The sequence below is a fragment of the Protopterus annectens genome, chromosome 14.part0 (assembly GCF_019279795.1).
Source record: "Protopterus annectens isolate FY-2018-M chromosome 14.part0, PAN1.0, whole genome shotgun sequence".
NCBI classification, from domain to species: domain Eukaryota; kingdom Metazoa; phylum Chordata; order Ceratodontiformes; family Protopteridae; genus Protopterus; species Protopterus annectens.
In genome coordinates this window covers 478172302-478194515 of record NC_056748.1, presented here as the reverse complement: position 1 = coordinate 478194515, position 22214 = coordinate 478172302, and the positions used below count along the sequence as shown (strand labels likewise).

Below are 22214 nucleotides of genomic sequence, written 5' to 3'. Positions count from 1 at the left end.
AAGCCAAGAAGAATCTTCGCAGTGTGGAGGGTGTGAGGGTACAGTGTAAATGTTAAGTTCACTCCCTCCACTGCAAAGTTTCTTCTTGGTTTGTTTTTGACACAGATGCAAATATACTTAATCAAAGCTTGCTTTAAGGCCAATGCTTTGCAAACAAAACTGTTTCCATGTAATGTTGCCTATGACTATAACTTTCGGGTCTATATCGAATTAGCGAACGCTTAGAAAAGCGAACGCTAATACAGCGACCATTTTTAAGCAAAAGCTTAAAATCTCGAACACCCGGAACAGGAAAAAAAAAAAACAAACAAACTTAAAACATTATATAATGTGTGGGGCTTTGCCCCCCACACCCTCCCCTACTTAAATATACCAACTCCAAGATCGCACCACAGTGGAGGAAATGGTGAACTCCCGAAACCGACCCAGCGATTTTTTACCCTGTGACAAAAATCGCTGTTCCAGGTGTTCGGGATTGTAAGCTTTCACTTAAAAGGAGTCGATGAATTAGCGTTTGTTTTTCTAAGCATTCCCTAATTCAATACAGACCCTAACTTTCTACCAACAGCCAGTAATTAAGCTAATTTCCAACAGACATAGGAATTATGGTCTTCTCTTCAAGCAGCAATAAGAAGCAGGATTCTTGACAGCTATATTGCTGCCTTTTATATATGAAAACGTCTGCCAATAACATGAAGTTTAACACACAAGGATACTGTCAGATACAATTACTAATAATTTAGATTTTGGTTACTGATGACTGCTTTAAGATAAAAAAAAATTATGACATATCCATGGAAATCCTGGTTTACCAATTTACCCAAGCTCTTTCTTCAGACTTCCAAAACCCTTCATCTCTTGCTAACTAAGGACCAATCTTCTTAGCTTTTTGACCAAGGTGAAGTAAGGTATTATTTTCTTATGACGACAACTTACAGTGAAAAGAAAGTCTCCTACCTGCAAGGAACTTGTTTATAAGGCCGGCAAAGCATTTGGCAGCTGAGATGTATGTGAACAGGTGATGACAGGAGCAGCACAGATCCACCAGCTCACTCATTAACTTTTCTTGCTCTGGAACTGCAAACTGTGAGAAAAGAAAATAAATTATGCTGGGACAGCACCAATGACTGTTGACAGCTCCAAGTTTTTCATTGAAGTAGATGGTTCTGCAGCTTTAAAGTTAAACAAGGACAATTTACGTGCAATCCTTTTCAACATAATCAAAGGCATTTCTGGCCGTAACATTGTCTAGAGCATCTTTAACCAACATGAGCAGTGCTGTCTCAAACTGCTGCCAAAGCATAGCAACATCCCTCTTTTTTTATTTTATCATGATTCACACACTGGAATTGCATTTTTAAACAAATAAGGACTAGCATGTATACATTTTTTAATGTTTAGTCCTGGTAACAATGACATATGAATCCCCAATGTCTCTTCCCACTCCCTTGCTTGCGCCTGCTGCTCAGACTGCGGTTCTGCTGGTGTGCTTCACTTGCAGCACAATAAGATCAGCAACTCACCAAATTAATTTTACATTCATCTATATAATACTGTCATATACACAATAAATAACATGAAGGAGACAGTAAAGAAGAAAAAATGAGGTCACAGTGAAGTAGGTGGGCATCTTCTACCTGTAGAATATTTTCTAGTTGTTAGGATGTTGTCTCCCTGAGTGCTGTATTAGCTGTGGATACACAGTCATGGAATCACAATGAAAGAAAAAAAAATCATAAAACAAAATGACAATGTCTGAAGTAGATGAAATACACTATTAGACCATCAAAGCTAAGTGCCTTGGCTCTTGTCTTCAAGTGTAAAAACCACACAATGCATAAATCATTAAATAAACAAATCAATTAACACCAATACTAAATTAATTGCATCAAACTATTCTAACTACATTTATTAAAACCATAAAGGACTATCATACCAAATTTCAAAATGAACGCAGTTTCTTTTTTAAAAGCTGTTTAACATACCCCTTTATACTATTACCATGACATTGCTCTAAGATAGTAAGCTTGTAAACTTTTTTATATCACCCTTCTGGCACTCGTTTAAATGCTTGGCTATTGAATTACTTATTTGATTATCTCTAATATTCCATAAATGTTCTTGTAATCCAAACTTAAACCTGCATTTAGTTTGTCCAATGTATACCACACACCACATGCACATTTTATTGCATGAATAACTTTATCGGTATAACATGTGAAATATTTTGTAATTTGCAACAGCCATACAAGATTATATTCATAAAGTAACAAAGTGTTGGTAAAACCAAGACATTGTGGGAATGGAGTCAGCAGATTTTCCAATAAGTATGACTGCAAATAGGGGTATATCAAACAGGCAAGACAAGGCTGGAACTTAACTGGTAGAAATTAGCAAAAGAAGTTACTGGGAACAAATAAATCAGGTTATATGTATTTATTTTATACCACATGTGGATTCCAGACAGTTTTTTTTCTGTGATAGATAGCAAATGCTAGAAGTGTGAGAAGGGAGACAGAGAGGCAATTGGGAACACATTTGCTGAGATTGTAAAAAGGCAGCCAATTTTAAAAATTGCGCAGAGTACTTTGATGGAAATGTTGGAGAGAAATGGGTATAAATAACAACATTATTCTTTTTATCTGGAACACAAGACCTGGATTACCTAGATATACAGTGTAAGGTCTTATTAAATTTAATCTTACTGTCTGCCAAAAAAGGAATTATTGGGGACTTTTCAAGATGGCTGCACACTGATCAACAGCTTAATTTCAGCTCTCCCAGTGTGAAAATCTGATATTTGAGGGCCAATATTTATGCCTGTTTTAGTAAAATTCAGTTACTGTTAGTAAATAGACTGCCCTGATGCCAACAAAGAAAAAACTTAGAAATCCTAAAAGAAAATCAACTAGAAAAACTGAAAAGCAGAGAAAATACTGACTGGGAAGAATCATGCAGCAGTTAGCAAACAGCATTTCAAGCTCCAGCTTTGGTGCAAGAAATAGTTTCAGTAATTTAGAGGAACAAATAAGTCTAATGTGGTCAGAAATTATTAAAATAAATGAAACACAGAATGTATTTGGCTAGAAAGATTGAAGAAACTTTAAACATCTATTCAGATGAACCTATTAAAATGCAAAATCAGTGGTCAAAATAAAGAAAAGTCTGACTGAGTACAAGGCTAAGAGCTATTTCAAAAAATGATAGACTTAGAGGACACAGCACACAGAGAAAACCTGATATTTTCTGCTGTACCACAGAAACTGGAAGGAACAGACTATATTAATTTTATAAAAGCACAAATAAGTAACTGGATGGGTATTCTACAGCATGATTTGTTATTTGAAAGACATATAACCTGTATGGTCCAGTCCTGAACATTGGAAAGCAGCCAAGATCTGTACTGCTAAAGATCCAATCATACCATTAGAAAGAGTTAATCTATACCAAACTGTGGCAGAAGGGCAACATATTAAAATTGGAGACAGAGTGTTTGTGAGAAATGATTATTCTCTGCAAATCAGGAAAAAGAGAAGCACATTTATCCTACCAATCAGCAAATGCTGAGAGGCAGATGTGAGATTCAAGATGCTGGGTCCAGCTATGTCCAGATGTCGTCAGAATATATTTTCCTGCAGGATCAAAGTCATTTTCTGATGCAGAACAGGCTAAGGACGTTATAAACGTTTATTCAACAAATACTGAGACATTAAGCAGAAGGGCATTCTGTTTACTATCATGTACTCACCTCCACCACAGTGAGTCCTGCACTGCAAACAATGTAATGTCAAAAAAAAACATTACCAACTGTCTGACCTTGCCCCCTTCTGGACCCATGGTAATGCTTGTTTCTGTGTCCAGAGTGGTAGGGAGTTTTGAGGTTCGGTATCTATGTGTCGGGTATACCAGAATTCAGCATTCCGACTTTCAAGGAATGGTTTCAAGCATAGAGCTCGACTGCCTCTGAGTCGAGCACATAACAGTAAAAGTACAGTTGTGTACACTTACCATAAAATGTAGATGTTCGAGTGTATTCACTGTTGCAGTCATTACATTTGAGTTATCCTGCTGGCAGGTTGCCCTCAGTCGGTCTGAATTCCAAAGTCTTGGGTCCTGCGTCAGATGCTGTCACCTCTTCCCTGACGTCAGGTCGTCAGGTGTATAAAAGATGCAGCCAATGACATTTTATTCAGTTTTTCTTGCCCCAGATGTCAGGTGCCCCCAAAAGCGTAGGCTAAATTTATGTAAATACAACATCCATGCACCAGAAATAAGCTTTACCTTCATCTATAAGCAAATACACCACCTAGGTTTTATAGATTAGAGAAGTAAAGATAAGTTACAGCAAAAATAAGGGGGATGGTGGGTGGGTAACCTGGACTGCAACAGTAATGGTGGGTGGGTAACCTGGACTGCAACAGTGAATACACTCGAACATCTACATTTATGGTAAGTGTACACAACTGTACTATGTTCTTCGTGTTTCACTGTTGCAGTCATTACATTTGGGTTGAGTCCCAAAGCTATGTTTGGGGGACTGGAGCTAAACAGCATTAGGAGCGGCTATGAGGCCCTGTAGAACTGCAGTGGCAAAGCCTACCCTGGATTTAGAGTAAAGAGGCAGATTGTAATGTTTTGTAAAGGTATGCACTGAACTCCAAGTAGCAGCCTCTAAAATGTCTTTGGTGGTACTCCCCTGAGAAAGGCTGAAGAAGTGGCTGCACCTCTGGTTAAATGTGGCCTAATGCCCTTAGGCACTGGTTTACCATGCTGTGAGTAGCAGAAACGAATGCAGTGACCTATCTACTTTGAAATAGTCTGCTTGGAGATAGCTTTTCCTTGTGATGCTGTGGCATATGCCACTAGTAATTGTTCTGTCCTTCTGAAAACTGTAGTTTTGTCCAAGTAGAATCTAAGTTGTCTGTGTACGTCCATTGTTCTGTGGATTTGGATAAAAGGTTGGCAAATGAATAGTTTGGTTAAGGGCTACACTGGATAACACCTTAGGCATAAATGTAGGGTTTGTTCTCAGAGAGACCCTGTCTGGATAAAAAAAATGATAAAGGGTTCCATGTCCATGACAGCCTGTAGTTCTGAAACTCTTCTTGCAGAAGTTATTGCAAGGAGCAGAGCTGTTTTCCAAGATAAGAATTTTATATCTGCAGTAGCAGCTGGCTCAAAAGGAGGTAAGGTGAGTTTTTCCAAGACATAATTGAGGTCCCATGCAGGTATTGGCGTTCTCCTTGGAGGCCTTACGTTTTTGGCTCCTCTGAGGTACTGCCTTAATAAAGGATGAGAAAAGAGTGGTGGCTCTGTATTGTAATGAGCCGAAATGGCAGAGGCATGGATTTTAATTGATGAGAAAGATAGGACTTTGTCCAGCATCTCAGTTAAGTACTGCAAAATCTGATGAATATTTGGGACAGCTGTATCAGTTCCTTGAGCTTGGTTCCAAGCGCAAAATCTCTTCCATTTCCCAGCATAGGATTTTCTAGTACTAGGCCTTCTGGCTTCTAAAATGACACCCATCACAGCTTTACTGAGAGGTGTGGTTTGTATGGCTACATTATCCGCCATGCTGCCAGGTTTAGGGTCCTGAGTTGGCTGTGCAGAATCTGATTGTTTTGCTGGGACAGTAGATGAGGTATTTTGAGGTAAGGTCCAGGCTGGGCATTGGGACAATTTCCTTAAGATCGGATACCAGTACTGGCGTGGCCAGTCTGGGGCAATCAGAATCATTTTTGGTTTTTCCTACCTGACCTTTAGGAGTACCTTGGGGAGGAAAGGTAGTGGAGGAAAGGCATATACTGATAGGTTTGTCCAGTTGAAAGATAAGGTGTCCACTTTCCAAGCTTGTCTGTGATAAGTCCTTGTGCAGAATCTTTTTAGTTGATTGTTTTGAAGGGAGGCAAATAGATCTATGTCCGGGCGACCCCATTTCTTTGTTATCATGCTGAAGACTTGTGGATCCAGGTGCCACTCATGGGGATCCATGAGGTTTCTGCTTAGTTTGTCTGCCACAGTGTTTTCCTTTCCTGGCAGGAATTGTGCCTGCAGATGAACTTGGTAAGTCAATGCTGTGTCCCATAAAGCCATGGCTAGTCTGCACAGGGGATAAGAATGAGTGCCCCCCTGCTTGTTTATGTACCATATGACCGTGGTGTTGTCTGTCTTTATCAGTAGTTGTCCCGGATGAAGTAGGTCCTTGAAGGCTGTCAGGGAATTTTGAACAGCTAGCATCTCTTTTTGATTGATATGTAGATGCTGTTGGTTTGTGGACCAGGTGCTCTGAATGCCTTTTCCTGCCATGTGTGCCCCCCAGGCATAATCGGATGCATCCATCATTAGGCTCTGCCTGGCTGGGGGTAGTGAGAATGGTTGTCCCTTGTTTTGGTGACAAGCCTTTGCCCACCATCGAAACTCCTGTTGCAGGCAGGGAATTAGAGTAATCATTATTTCCAGACTGTGGCAATGTTGCGTCTAAACAGTTTTTAGGTACCATTGAATTTTCCTCATATGCAGTCTTGCATATGGAATTAGTAAGATGCAGGATGCCATGAAGCCCAAAGCCTGCAGAATTTTTCTTGCAGATAACTGGGCCTTTGTTGCCATTTCCTTGGAGTAGGTAGTCAGTTGCCTTTGTTTGTCTGGAGTGGGATAAGCCATCTGGGCAGTTGTATTTAAGCTTGCACCCAGGAATATTATCTCTTGAGAGGGCAATAGTTTTGATTTCTTTTTGTTGACTGTGTACCCTAGGCATGTTAAAAATCATCACAAACATCAGATGCTGTAGTAGAATGTCCTTGTTCTCCGCTTGTATGAGGCAGTCGTCCAAGTAAGGATATATTTGTATTCCTCTTTGTCTGCAGTAAGCAATTACTGGTGCCAGGCACTTTGTGAAGACCCTGGGCGCAGTAGATAAGCCAAAGAGCAGTGCAGAGAATTGGTAATGCTTTGAGCCAGCCTTGAATCTGAGGAATCTGAGGCATTCTTGTCTGATTGGGACATGCGGGTATGCTTCTTTTAGGTCTAAAGTCACGAGCCAAGCCTTGCTGCCCAGCATGGGCAGAAGTTGCTGTAAGGTCAACATCTTGAATTTTGGTATATCCAGGAAAGTGTTTAGAATATATAGGTCCAGTATTGGTCTCCATGCTTGGTCCTTTCTGGGTACCAAGAACAGTCTTGAGTAAAATCCTTGTCCCTGCTCTTGCTGAGGCACTTGTTGAATAGCCCTCATGTCCATGAGAGCTACGACTTGTTTTTGAGCCTCTGTCCATTGATTTTTTGGCAGGTCTGGCCAACCTTTTGCCCTTGGTAGGGTATGGGAATGAAACTTGTAGCCTTGAGACACTATGTCTAGAACCCATTTGTCCTGGGTTATAATGTGCCAATTTTGTGGAAAAAAGTGCTAGTTTTCCCCCTAAGGGTGCTGCCAGAAGAGAAGTGCTTGGTGCAGGCAGGGGGAAGTCATTGGGACTGTTTCCTGTATGATTGTGATTTGTCCTCTCCACCTTTGGAGGTAGAGGCACTCCACTGCTTAGACCTGTAGGATCCTTGCGGCTGTGATCTGTCTCTAGGGCATCTGGATCTGCCCCTCTGAGGTCTGTCTGAGACTGGAAAGGACCAATTCTTTGTAGGCCAGTGTCTGCTAAATCTAGGTGGCTGTACCTGTAAGAAATCCTTGACCGTTTGCACAGATTTAGCTTTGTCTTTCATTTTCTTTAACACCTCTTCTGCCTTAACACCAAACAAAGTATCATGTTGTAAAGGAGCATCTAATAATTTTGCTTTAACATGGTCAGGCAGATTTTGTTCTTTTAACCAAGCATGCCTCCTAATGACAGAACCCGTAACAGCGGCCCTGCAGAAGGCCTCCAGAGAATCAAAACCACATTGCAAAGTATGCTTTCCAACTTGGTCAGCTGCATGCAATAAAACCTGTATTTCTTTGTTTTCTGCACATTCAGAATTTGCCATCATTTTTTGTTTAAGCAATGTCATGATATATTGTTGATATTTGATTTATAGCCAAAGTAGCAGATGTGTAAATCTTTTTTCCCCATCTATCCAATGCCCTAGAATCCCTGTCAGAGGGGCTACGATGTTTTGCAGTAGAAGCCTTGACCCCTTTTGGACCCCAAGAAATAAATAGTTTCTGGGTCTGCAGAAGGGTTTTTGAAAAGGAATTTATGAGAGTCAAGGACCCTGTAGTATCTGTCTGGCTTAACAGGAGCTGGAGGTAAAGAGTCAGGGGTCAGACTGGACTCCGAAAACACATCATCTACAATGTCCAACACAGGTGGAATAGCTAGAGACCTGAATTGAGGAAGTAAAAGGAAGTCTCTGAGCCTTTTCTTAGATTCTGAAAAAACTTGGCTCTCCCAGTGGAAGTACTCCCTCATGATATGCAAGGTTTCCCCAAAAGAGTAGTCCTCAGGAGGAGAAGCTGAAGGAATTGATTCTTCAGCATCAGAACTCTCATAGGGAGAAAGAGAATATTCCTGATCAGAAGAAATGGAAACCTGATCTGAAGATTCATAGTCTGTCTCTTGCCTAGGCCTCTTATCAGGAGGGGGATGGGAACCCCTGATCAAGGTAATTAAGTCTTCGGCCATTTTGAGCATCTGTTTTTTGGGCATGGAGACCTGTCCATGTGGCTGGTGAATGTGCTTCTTTGTCTTTAAAGGTGTTTTAGTCTTTGAAGTCGGTTTAATATATAATTGTTTAGGTATGAATACACCATCAGAAGCCGATGCCTGCTCAGCGGCTCTGGACCCATCTGAGGGAATAATCTCCGAGGCTCCAATACTTTGAGTTTCCTGCGGCCCGGCCGACTCCACGTGGGAGTCGGTAGTGGCCTGCGACTCTAAAATAGCGGGTGTCAGGGGCTGCGAAAGTGCCTCACTGAGAACCGGCGACTTGCTTAGGAGAAACTTTGTCGTCGGTTTTGGACCTCGGTTGCCTGTCTTTTTCTTTTTCTTTGCATTTTTTGTGAACTCCGGTAGTCAGATGGCTATCCGACGACATTGTATAATTAAATCTTCGCCCAAAATAGCTTAATGCAAAATCGTACCGAAGCTTAATAGTGCGTTGGTTAAATCTAGCACAAATCCGACAAGTAGCAACATCGTAGTCAGGGCCTAGGCAAGGAATACAGTAAGGATGAAAGTCCTTATGAGGTATTTGCTTCCCACAAGAAATACAATTATTAACTTTTTCTGACATCGGACTGGAGCAAGAAAAAAGTTTCCCCAATGGGGTACTTAGCTTATAATGAAGACTTCGGATCTGAAACTCGAACACGAAAATCTCAGGAGTCGGCCGACCGGCACTTGCGAACTGCTTCTGCTTCTGGCACCGCGCGGCAAGAAAGACTGAATAAAATGGCGTCGGCTGCATCTTTTATACCCCTGACGACCTGACGTCACGGAAGAGGCGACAGCAACTGACGCAGGACCCAAGACTTTGGAATTCTGGCCGACTGAGGGCAACCTGCCAGCAGGATAACCCAAATGTAATGACTGCAACAGTGAAACACGAAGAACATCTGCGAACTCTCCTCATTCTTTTTCTTCTGATAATAAACTCATAGAGAGCTTTTACCAGTGAAATCTTTTCAAATATTTCAAAGAAAAATGCTTGAGAGACAGAAAAAAAAGTAAAGGTGTTGACTTGAATAATTGGGAATACCTTGGACTTGAACTGGACTCTGAGGTTGGGAGATGGAGATGAACAGGAAGAAGATCAGCACCACAGAAATGACTGAATACATGTGAGACTATAAAGCATTAATTACATTTGTGAAAAATGGTTTTACAAGAGAGAGAGAGAGAGAGAGAGAGACTAAGAAAGACTGGATTTTGTTTACTTTGTCAAACTTGTGCAGTGACTGACAGGCATATACCACACTCCATATTAGTAATGTTTAGAAGGATACTAAAAAGAAAAAAAGATATAAAAGAGACACTGCATAAAACATTTCATGATATAAACTGCATGTTATATAGTAAAGCATTCTTAGTGATTGATGTATGTAATAAAGATACTAAAGTAAACAAGTACTTTTTCTTTTTTAGTTTTAAGAAAGCAGGCATTTCAATGTAAAAAAAGAATAAGTACTGGACAAATGCATGTTTAAGGTAATAGGCTGCAGTTGTGGGCTGTTGTGGTGGGCGATGGGGTGCAAAAGTGCACTGATAACACTATGTAGAGTTGAAATGTTTTCTTTTACTTTTGCATAGGTGAATGTCTGGATTAATGCCCTTAGCTTAATCTAATAACACGTTTTTTGTTTAAGCAACTGTTTTTTTAATGAGAGACCAAGATGAAATGAATAACTTTCCTTTAGAAAATAAATGTTTACCATCAGCTAAGAAGTCCATTATGTTCTCATGTTTCCATGGAGACAAGCTGACTAAAGGTGAAGGCAATAAAGTAACAGGTTTAGATGTTGTTTACTTAGAAAAATGTAAAATTAACAGGTACATGGACAAGCAGCTCAGTAAAAAATAAAGTTTGAAATTATTGGAAGTGAAAAAGTGATAGCAATTTTTCTGGTAACTAAATAATTCATTTACTAGAACAACGCATATTTCAGTTTTATTTAAAGATAGCCAGTGCAGTTTTTCTTAAGGCTAAAAGTTAATGTTTTCTTAAAGCATATAGCCTGCTTTTCTCATCTTGGAGGGGAAAAAAGATAAGACAAGAACAGACAGCAATTAGTCTATGTAGGAGCACAGGCTGTAACATGCACTTTAGCATGGATAACCTTAATTTGAGGTTAATTAATGCATGTGGGTGCAGCTGTCAATTTGTTAACATTGTTCCTATCAGGACAGCTGAACATTATTTGAAGATGTGCATAGTTTTGTGTGTTTGTTTTGTGTTAATAGGTTATGGGTGTGTTCTGGAGGTGAGTTTGGTTTTGTTTAGAAGTTTATTAAAACAAAAAAGTCTTGCCAAATGTGACAGAGGTTCAAATGGAGATGAAGAGGAACTACTGCATAAAGGATTTACATACCAAACATTACTGAGTACATGCAACACAAAAGCTGGAAACAGACATTTAAAAATGATCAATAGTTTAATTTAGCTCTCCCAGTGTGAAAAGAAGAAACTGAACGATAAGGCCCAGTAAATGTGCCTGTTTTAGCAAAATGCAGTTACTGGCTAGTAAATACACTGCCTGGATGCCAGTGAAGAAGAAACTTATAGATCTTATAAGAAAATCAACTGAAAAAATGTGAAGAGAATCACTAAGTAGGAAGAATCCTGCAGCTGTTCAGCAAATAGCAATTCAAGCTCCAGCTTTGGTACAAGAGATGGCTTTCATTAATTTAGAGGAAGAAATACAACAAATATGCTCAGAGCTGATTAAACTAAATGAAACATTGAAGGAGTATAGCAACTTAAATAATACAAGACTGTAAAAATGGAAGAAACTTTAAACAGCTGTTCAAATGAACTTCTTATCATAATGGCTACACTAAACATATTATTTTGGAATGTGAATGGTCTTCGCAGGTATAAACAAAAAGGTAAGAGTATTGAATTATATTAAGAAATGCAGAGTACAAATAGCAATGCTACAGTAGATGCATTTAGAAAGAAGCGAGCATGTAAATTTAATAAAGAAAGGACTTCAGGATGGATATTCAGCAGAGTATCAGGGACAAAGGGAAAAGGGAGTACTTATACTAATTGTTAGAGGAGGATAAAAAGATGGTAGATTTGTGGTAGTAAGGGGCTACTGGCAAGAAAGGAAGACTGTGCTGGCATGTATTTATACTCCCACTTAAAACTGCTATCATGGATCTTAAGTCAAATTTGGGAGAAATAATTAGATTTTAACAGGGACTATTACATATAGGTTGGGACTGGAACTTGATTTGCAACAGTGAGAATGTATCTGGGTGACAAAGAAGGGAAAAATATAACAAAAGAGGGTAGATTTCTGAAGAAATGTATGAAAATATTTGGTATGGAGGATGTGAATACAGTAGAAGGAACTCAGACAATTTACCTGTTAATCCCAAAGGTACAATAACTGGGCTAGACTACACAGAAATTATATTTCACAGGAGCATGGGCATTTAACTGAGAGCTTCAACACTCAACCAATAACTATTTTAGATCATGCACCAATAAAAACTAAGATAAAAATGCAGGTAATGAAGAACTAATGAGATAGTGAGACTACTCTACCTATCTGTTAAAAATATAATAACTTAAAGAAATTATTCAAGAAAATGAGGGAAAATAGAAATTTCTTCATAAGTTATAGCTAGCAAGTGGAATAAAATGAAAATGGAGTTTAAAACATGGTATTAATAAAATAGAGAGAGAGATATGGTTGAATAGTATCAATTATTATTTAGAGGGACTAACAAAAGTTAAAATGTTGCAGAATACAGGGAATCTCACAAAACAAGAAAAGGTGCAAATGCAGAGCGCTAAAGTGAAAATAAGGGAGTATCTGGATAATATGCATGAGTTTAGAAAGACTACAAAAAAGTTGCTTAACAGTAATAACCCCTGAGCAAAAAAAATTTTAGCACAATGACTTAGACAACAAAAAGTAAAAAAAATAGTGCCAAATTAGCGAGCCTATAAAAAGAAAAAGACCCAGAGACTCTGTAGAGGTATTAAAAGCAGAGGAATGTGGAAATCAAGAAAAAGCCCAAATGGAAATATTTATGGGAAATTTAGTAATTCTAAGGTTAGAGGTAGATGAGAATCAAGAATTAACAGTTAAGATAGGAGATGTGATAAAAATAGTGAAGTATAATCAATCTGCAGGGAAGTTTCCAGGAATAGATGGCATTCTTATGGAAGTTTGGAAGCTGGGAGGGACGAAAGTGATAAAGATCTGTATGGTTATGTTTAACAGTATTTTAAAAGAAGAGGAAGCACCACCATCCTGGAAGAAAGCTGTGGTGGCTGTAATACGTAAAGATGGTAAAGACCCATCAGGCCCAGCTTCCTATAGGCCCATTTCAATTTTAAATTATAAAGTGTTTATGTCTATAATAACTAAAAGAATGGCAAAGGTGCTGCCAAAATTGATAGACATGGATCAGTGTGGTTTTGTGGAGGAGAGGCAAAGGTCTGACAACATTAATAGAACAATGAAGATCTAGAAGGAATTAGAATATAAGAAAACGCCACTGTTGTTGGTGGGTCTTGATGCAGAGAAAGCATTCAACAGAATAAGTTGGGATTTTATGAGTTTAGCAATGGAAAGATTTGCATTTTGAGATACAATATTAAGGTTAATTTGGACAACATATGAGGGGGTCAGAGGCAGAAATTAAAGTGGGAGGGTTCATTTCTGATCAGTTGTGTCTGAACAGAGGAATCAGGCAGGGGTGATATCTTTCCTCAACTTGCATTATATTTAGAGCCACTGGCAAAGAAAATAAGGAACTCAAATTCAAGGTATGGTACTCAAGAAAAACTGGCTTCATTTGCAAACATTATTATTTTGTAACTAACAAAACCAGAAAAGAACATATTGGGCATTGTGGAACTTTTTGAGACAGTTTCAAGTCTTTTTGAGATATAAAATTAATGAATACAAAACAAATACTACAGCTGTAAACTATGTACCCAGATATGAATTGGCTCAGCAATACCCATATCTATGGGGACTTGATGAAATGAAGAATTTAGGAGTATGAGTTAAAATGGATAAGTGGGAAGAGACTAAAAAAAAAAAGAATATAAAAATGGAGAAACTAGTAGCCCTTGTTTATGGATATGGATAGTAAGACGCAAGAAATGAAATTTTTTTTAGTCTATGTAGCTTTATATAGAGGTCAGGCATATTTTTACAAACCAGAGGAGAAGATGTGGATAGTAATTAGTAAAGAGTTGAAGGGTTTTATCTGGGAAGGGAAGAGGGCAAGGGTCAAGTGGGATAAGTTCATCTTTCCAATAAAACAAGGTGGTTTAGGATTACCTGATTTGAATGAATATTTTACAGCTTCACAGTTAAAGCTCATATATGTAACAGATGCAGAAATGTATAATGCAAAGTGGAAAGGTTGATGAAGAAGCATGGGGAGTTAACAAGGAGAGAGTGGGATATTGGATGCAGATCCTTAAGGAGAATATTATATTCATAAAGTAGCAGAAAGTATTCTAAAAACTAAGCCAACATGATATAATTTCAAAATAACTGTAGGAACAATGAGGGGAACATATGTATGGCTCCCAAATATGCAACAAGTCTAGAAGATTTAGGATTTTTGCTTGGAAATGTTTGCACAGGTATTTTATACCCCAAGCAGATCCCAAAGAACTTTTCCTCAGGTAGATGGCAAATGCTGGAGGTATGCTAGGGGAAGAAAGAGATAACTGGGAACAAATATTTGGGAGTGTAATGAGTTGGCAGATTTAAAAAAAAATCCCTATAGAGTCCTTTGTCAGAAATATTTGGTGAGCAACTGGGCATAACTAAAGAAATGTTTTTTGAGCTCTGATACAGGATCTGAATTGCCTAGACATAGCAAGGCCTTGTTATGTTAATTCTGGTGGCTGCCAAAAAAAGAATACTATTACTAGAAAATGGAACTCAAAACCTATACTAACTGTATTTGAAATAGTGAATTCTTTAACAGAGATAAAATAACTGGAAGTGGGATTTTCAGAAAAGGCTATGAGAAAATTACATATTGTGGGACCAATACATGCTGAAACAGACGGACCCAGATCCAGGGGCTCTGAAAAGATCGGTCAGAGCAGAGAAGAAGTTGAAATTGGTACAGTGGCAGAAGGACGGGCTTCTTGACCTGATGAGGTATGAGCAAGGAGAACTCCTATCTGTATTTGAGCTGAAAGGAATGTCCACATCAGCTTCGGCCAAACTTCTGGAAAAACAAGAGGAAGCTAGTGATGGAGGCTTAAGAGTGCCGTTATTCCAAAAATGGTAGAAGGTACTCTAGAAGGTACCAGATCCAAACTTGGTGAGTATCTAGTTCTGGGTAACAGTCTCAGATCCAAAGTGCTCAGATCCGAGGAGGGTTTTGTCAGATCTGACAGCGGTTGGACCACAGCTGACTTCTGATCCAATTTATGCTTCTTTTTTGGTGGCTCCAAGGAAGATGGAGTTGAGGATCCATAAGGTTTAAGGACACTTACTGGAAAGGTCCTTTGATTTCAATTTGCGGGACTGAGCCCCAGCAATAGCTTCTGAAAAAGAAGTAGGAAGTAACCCCTTCAAAATAAGTTTATTTTTTCTGTCCACAATAGCAAGCAGATTAAATTTTTTGCAAATGACATTAACAGCTTGAAGGTGGTCCAGGCCCAAACATTACACACAAAGTGTGGGCACTGGACAAAGTCAACTTGTGCCCACACTTTTGGCACTTCTTAAATCCTAAAAGGCCTTTTTCTGACATCTCTAAACACAGTAACAATTTAAATAAAAAAAAAAAAAAGACAGTGACCTTTTTGTTTTATGTACAAGGGAGAAAAAAAAAAAAAATATATATATATATTTATATATATATATATATATATATATATATATATATATATATATATCTCTAGGACTATTGGATGAAAGTTCAATAGTCCGAATCCACAATCACCGAACACACTTTCACCGAAAAACGCTTTCGTTAAAGTGTGTTTAAAAAAAAAAAAAAACATTACTTTTTCGTTTTTGCAGGGTGGCAAGCCCCCCCTGTACTCCCATCCCCCTATTTAAATATTTTCACTCAGAGGTTGCACTACAATGGGGAAAAGGGAATTATCCCTTATCCCCACTTTAGTGCGATCTCCGCAACAGGCATACTTATATGAAAGTATCTTTCGGTGAAAAGCACTTTTGCGCAAGTATGCCCGGCTGAATCTGTTTCGGTTATGTTGCCATTCGGTGATCCGTACGGATCCCATATATATATATATATATATATATATTTATATATATATATATATATATATATATATACATACACATTCAGAGAGAGAGATACCAACAATGGTATCAAGAATTAAACAAAAAGGATAAAAAAAAGAAAATGAACAATACCAACTATGGTATTAAAGAACTACACAAAGTGTAATGAAAAGAAAGGATAAACTATTAAGCTTTGAAAAAGATAATATTAATACCCTTATATTTTTGAAATGATCGGTCTAGAGCTCAAGATGACCACGTCTAATTATGAAAGTGGCAAATGAGATCTGGGTTATGTTAGGGGATGATGCATTACGGGTAAGGGAGGAGCTCGAGAATTTTTTGGTGGCCATGAGCTAAAGTAAAGGCCAAGTTGGATCTGAGGATCAGATCTGAATCGAACAGTTGAGGACAGAATGAAAACTGACATCAGATTAGTTATTTTAGCCATAGCACATCATGTCAATTTACCTTGGACTCTGAAATAAGTGGTGTTTCTGTGTACTTTGCAAACAACTAAAAACTATAATGCTAGTTATATATTTTGGACATTATTTAAACGGCATATATTAGCCATATTTAGTTATCTTAGGTTTGACATGCTAACTTTGTTACAGCTACTTATCATTTAACAATAACATTTTAAAAGCAGACTTTTTTAACTACACATAATTACTGATTTACTGTTAAGTTGCTGGTCTGTGCATATCAAAACAGAACTTTTGCAAGACCTCTGGCAGTGTAATTCACAAAATGCTGAATGGAGTATTAAAAGGTATGAAAGTAATCAGAACCATACCTCTCAAACTGGAAACATCAAAAATTTGGAGGAAGGCCCATGAAAAATAGGTACAAATCTGTATGCTGATTAACATAACATTTGCATGCACAATTATGTAGCCCCACCCACTCCAGTGGGATTGTGTGATACCAACTTTCAAACACAAACTGAACAGACAACCAAAATATGGCTAGTAAAATAAAAATAAAAATGCCACCAAACCTGTACAGAATGGTAACACTTGACAAACTTTAACAGAAAAAGACTAAGCGCTTTCACCCTTTGGCTCCCAGGGCTTCATCAGAGCAACTGTTAAAATTCAAATGCAAGCTTAAGTAATCTTCTTAACACAGTCACACTATCAATGCCAATAGAGAAGTGAATAAGTGCTGTGTTCAATAGAAATCACCTTTAAGTATACATTTAGATGTATATCAATTCACTTACAGCAAATTATTTTAAAATGCTTGTACTAATAAAATAAATATGTTGTATAACTTAGTTAAAAATGCTGATTTAAAAAACTTTAGGTAAAAATGTTACATATAAAATACACACTGGTTACACTACATAATACCTACATCGTACTTTGTATATTTATTGTATTTAGGGAACCAAGGAACTAGAATACAGACCTTAAACATTTTCAGATCTCCAATGCCCTTAATTTTAACACCGGAGCTAATGAGATACTGTCATTTATGCCAGGATAAACAGTGGCATTAGTTCTTAGTTGCCACTCAAACTCTAGTTTCTCAAGCTGTAGGTTCAAGTCTCCACCCCGACCATAATCAAACATTCTGTCGATGAAAAAAAAACAGAATTTTTTTGAAATTATTACAGTTCTTAGAATGCATATATAATGCATTCTCTTTTTTTTCTTTCTTGATGTCTCTACTACGTTCTAATATCCTTTCCTTAAATTTCCTAATGGTTTTACCCACACAGAAAACATGACAGGACATACAGGTAGCTAGATAGATCACAATCTTGGTATTACAGTTGCATTTACCAGGACATGGAAGGGTACGATAATAACCATCAATTGCAACATATGGACCTATGTTAATAAATGTACAGGTCTTGCAAGCATTACACTTTGACATTTTGGAGACTAAACCTCTTGTTTTTGTTTGTTGCTTCTCCAATAAGTGTTTGATGTTAGGACCCCTACTATAGGTAATTCTAGGAAACAATCCTAAGATGTTCATAGTATCTTGATCAAAAATTGTCTTCCAAGTGTTATGAACTATGGATGTGATTGTCAAAGCATCCTTATTGTATGGGAGAACAAACATACTATCAGTTGACAAAACTTTTTTGTTGTTGTTGTTTCTGTGTTTAATACTGGAATAAATTATATTGGAATAAATCTGTTGTTCCTGTTCTGCATAACATAATTCCTAGTTTTAATCAACATTTTAAACCGGTATCCTCTGTCTCTAAACATGTCAGTTAATGTGTATCTTTCATTCTCAAAATCAGTGTCATTGCTCGTTAATCTTGAAATTTGTACCATTTGTCCTTTCACTACGCTTTTCTTTTGATGCATAGGATGGCAACTGTTATAGTGGAGAAAGGAATTACAATATGTTTCCTTCCTAAAAATCATTGATTGTAATTTCTTGTTGGTCCTGTCCCATACCAGCCTTATATCAAGGTAATCTATACTCTCTACAGCTACCCTGTATGTAAACCTTAAAAATGAAGTACTACAGTTGAGATAAATGATAAAAGATGCTAGTTCTTCCTGGGTACCTTTCCAAAAAATTAATATATCATCCACAAATCTTAGCCATGTTATAATTTTACTATAATAACTTGATGGAAACACACATTCACGTTCCCATTGGGCTAGCACCAAATTGGCATAAATAAGTGCACATTTAGCCCACGTGGCTACCCCTGACATTTGGTGAAAAAGTTCTCCCTCAAAACCTACAAAATTGTTATTCAACACCAAGTCCATTAATTCCACTAATAATTGTCTTTTAACACTGTCTAAGTTGTTCTCCACCATTAAGGTTTCCTGAAATAATTTCAAACCTTCATTGTGTGGGATAACTGTAAATAAGTTCATTACATCAATAGTGACAAGAAAATCATCTGGAATTACAATATCCCTCAAAATCTGTAGACAGTGCCACGACTCTTTTAGTATATGAACATACTTGCTTAGTAATGGTTTCTGTTATTTTTCATAGTTTTCTTCGCCTCACACCTAATACAGCCATTTTTTTGTGTATTTTCTGCCATGAAAGGATTACTTAAGAAGGTGGGAGAATTTGGTACATTTAATTAAACAGCAAAACATTGTTGCTACCGGTATTCGGACAATTCCATTATATCTGACACTCAAATGGAATTGCTCACATTGCATACTACGCCTGGATGCTCGGGGACATCAAATAGTGGATCTGAGGTGACTAACCGGTCTCACAATGGATGTAATGTCAATGCAAGAGATGCTGATGTCCCTTCCTTTTCGCTTGCCTTATTAACACCACAAATGGAACTAACTGCCCTGAACAGGGGGAAGGACATGATACTGTCCGCAATCAGTTGCGGAGCTTTGAGAAGGTACTTACCAGGTTTAAGGCACTTCAAGATGACAATCTGTTTTTAAAATGTTCATTAGATCTGAAGCAGGTTCCCAAGGGTTTGAGACTTTGGAAGTTCCCAGCGGAACCGAACCAGGCTCTGTTACGCATGGTTAACTGTTGGAATTTTTCGATCGCACTGGACTGGAATTGGTACGTATTATCATTAAAGAAAATGAGCGCAAACTGTTCAGCTTAGAAAAGCAATTGACTTACATGAACAATAACATTATGAAAGACTTGTTATTTGAGGCAAACAAACAGCTGTACACATTTATTCTTATTGATTCTGATAAATTAGTGAAACAGAACATTGCTAGAAAACTAAAAAAGGGATGCACAGGAATATGCTAATAAAACAATATACCCTTTATCTACCCACAGAAACAAAGGTTTCAATAACAACAGTAACAATGTTAGTAATTATAATGGTGAGGAATTTTCTGACGACACAGGTCATAATGACATGAATGTTAACAGGGAAAGCAATTTTTAGCATCAGCAGAACTACCCAGAAGGTCCCAGAGGTTAATCAACAAAAAAACAGGGGAATCAGAAGAACTGGTGGGGGGGGGGGGCAATGGAGAAATCGTTCCTATGACGTGAACCGATAAGCTGTGATGGTTCATTTTTTCATTATTTTTCATCAAACCAAGACTTTGAACCCATTGAACTTAATTATGAGCTAAGATGTAATGTCATTACCAAAGATAGTTTTTCTGTTTACAATTTTTCTCAGATTTGTATAAATAACAACCATATGTCTGTTCTTAGCAAAGGTTTCTCTTTTGTACCTAGTTTTTCATTGGATATTGCCATTGTTCTTACTAATTTAAAGATTTTTACTAGGCAGCTGAATTTAAGAATGTTTTTTCATGATAAAGATTAACTTTTTAATGACAAGAAAATATTGAAAAGAAATAGTACTTTTTTTTACCACCATTGAATAATTCTGTTGCACTGTTTGATACTACATGTGAGAAAGGGATACAGGATATTTTTCACAATGATACAACGCGTAGTGACTATTTAACATGTTAAGAAAAGGATGCGTTCAAGCAGTTATGTAATGACCACCATGTTAGAGCTATGAAACCTGACAAGGGCGGGGGTGTTGTTCTGATGGACCACAACGATTATGTATTTAAAATATATGAGTTATTGAATGATAATTCCACCTATGAAAGAGTTTCGAAAAATGAAATATGTAGAGCACATGCTAAAATTGATTGGATGTTATATGATTTTTTAACTCAAGCAGTATTGGATTCAGTTGAATACAAATATTTGGTTGCTGAGTCCCCTGTGACACCCTACATCTTTGGGATTCCGAAAATCCACAAGGATTTACAAGACCCACCATTTAGACCTATTATAGCAGCAACATATTCTACAACAGAACCTATGGCTGCATACATTGATTTTTGGTGCAAACAATTACTAAGCAAGTATGTTCATATACTAAAAGACTCATAGCACTGTCTACAGATTTTGAGGAATATTGTAATTCCAGATGATTTTCTATTTGTCAGTACTGACATTATGAACTTATTTACAGTTATCCCACACAATGAAGGTTTGAAATTATTTCAGGAAACCTTAATTGTGGAGAACGACTTAGACATTAGTAAAAGACAATTATTAGTGGAATTAATGGACTTGGTGTTGAATAATAATTTTGTAGGTTTTGAGGGAGAACTTTTTCACCAAATATCAGGGGTAGCCATGGGGGCTAAATGTGCACCTATTTATGCCTATTTGGTGCTAGCCCAATGGGAACGCGAATGTGTGTTTCCATCAAGTTATTATAGTAAAATTACAACATGGCTAAGATTTTTGGATGATATATTGATTTTTTTGGAAAGGTACCCAAGAAGAACTAGCATCTTTTACCATTTATCTCAACTCTAGTGCTTCATTTTTAAGGTTTACATACAAGGTAGCTGTAGAGAGTATAGAGTACCTTGATATAAGACTGGTATGGGACAGGACCAACAAGAAATTACAATCAATGATTTTTAGGAAGGAAACATATTGTAATTCCTTTCTCCATTATAACAGTTGCCATCCTATGCATCAAAAGAAAAGCATAGTGAAAGGACAAATGGTATGAATTTCAAGATTAACGAGCAATGACACTAATTTTGAGAATGAGATATACACATTAATTGGCATGTTTAGAGACAGAGGATACCTGTTTAAAATGTTGATTAAAACTCGGAATTATATTATGCAGAACAGGAACAGATTTATTCCAATATTAAACACAGAAACATATGTTAATATTAACAACAATAACAAAAAAGTTTTGTCAACCGATAGAATGCTAGTTCTCCCATACAATAAGGATGCTTTGACAATCACATCCATAGTTCATAACACTTGGAAGACACTTTTTGATCAAGATACTATGAACATCTTAGGATTGTTTCTTAGAATTATCTATAATAGGGGTCTTAACATCAAACACTTATTGGAGAAGCAACAAACAAAAACAAGAGGTTTAGTCTCCAACATGTCAAACTGTAATGCTTGCAAGGCCTGTAAATTTATTAACACAGGTCCATATGTTGCAATTGTCCTGGTAAATGCAACTGTAATACCAAGATGGTGATCTATCTAGCTACCTGTATGTCCTGTCCTGTTTCACTAGGAAACTTAAGGAAATGACATTATAACATAGTAGAGACATCAAGAAAGAGAAAAAAGAGAATGCATTATATATGCATTCTAAGAACTGAAATAATTTCAAAACATTTCTGTTTTTTGTCATCGACAGTGTGTTTGATTATGGTAGGGGTGGAGACTTGAACCTACATCTTGATAAACTAGAGTTTGAGTGGCAACTAAAAACTAATGCCACTGTTTATCCTGGCATAAATGACAATATCTCATTAGCTCTGGTGTTAAAATTAAGGGCACTGGAGAT

At 37.4% G+C, this 22214-nt stretch overlaps 1 protein-coding gene across 1 annotated transcript in view; it reads right to left on the bottom strand.

Moving 5' to 3' along the window:
* MMS19 (MMS19 homolog, cytosolic iron-sulfur assembly component) overlaps positions 1-22214 on the bottom strand; it is a 2295919-nt gene that overhangs the window by 585980 nt on the left and 1687725 nt on the right. Inside the window, exon 21 of the mRNA XM_044055580.1 lies at positions 958-1084. Within this exon, the coding sequence (XP_043911515.1) occupies positions 958-1084 (127 nt within the window). The remainder of the gene's footprint in view (positions 1-957; positions 1085-22214) is intronic.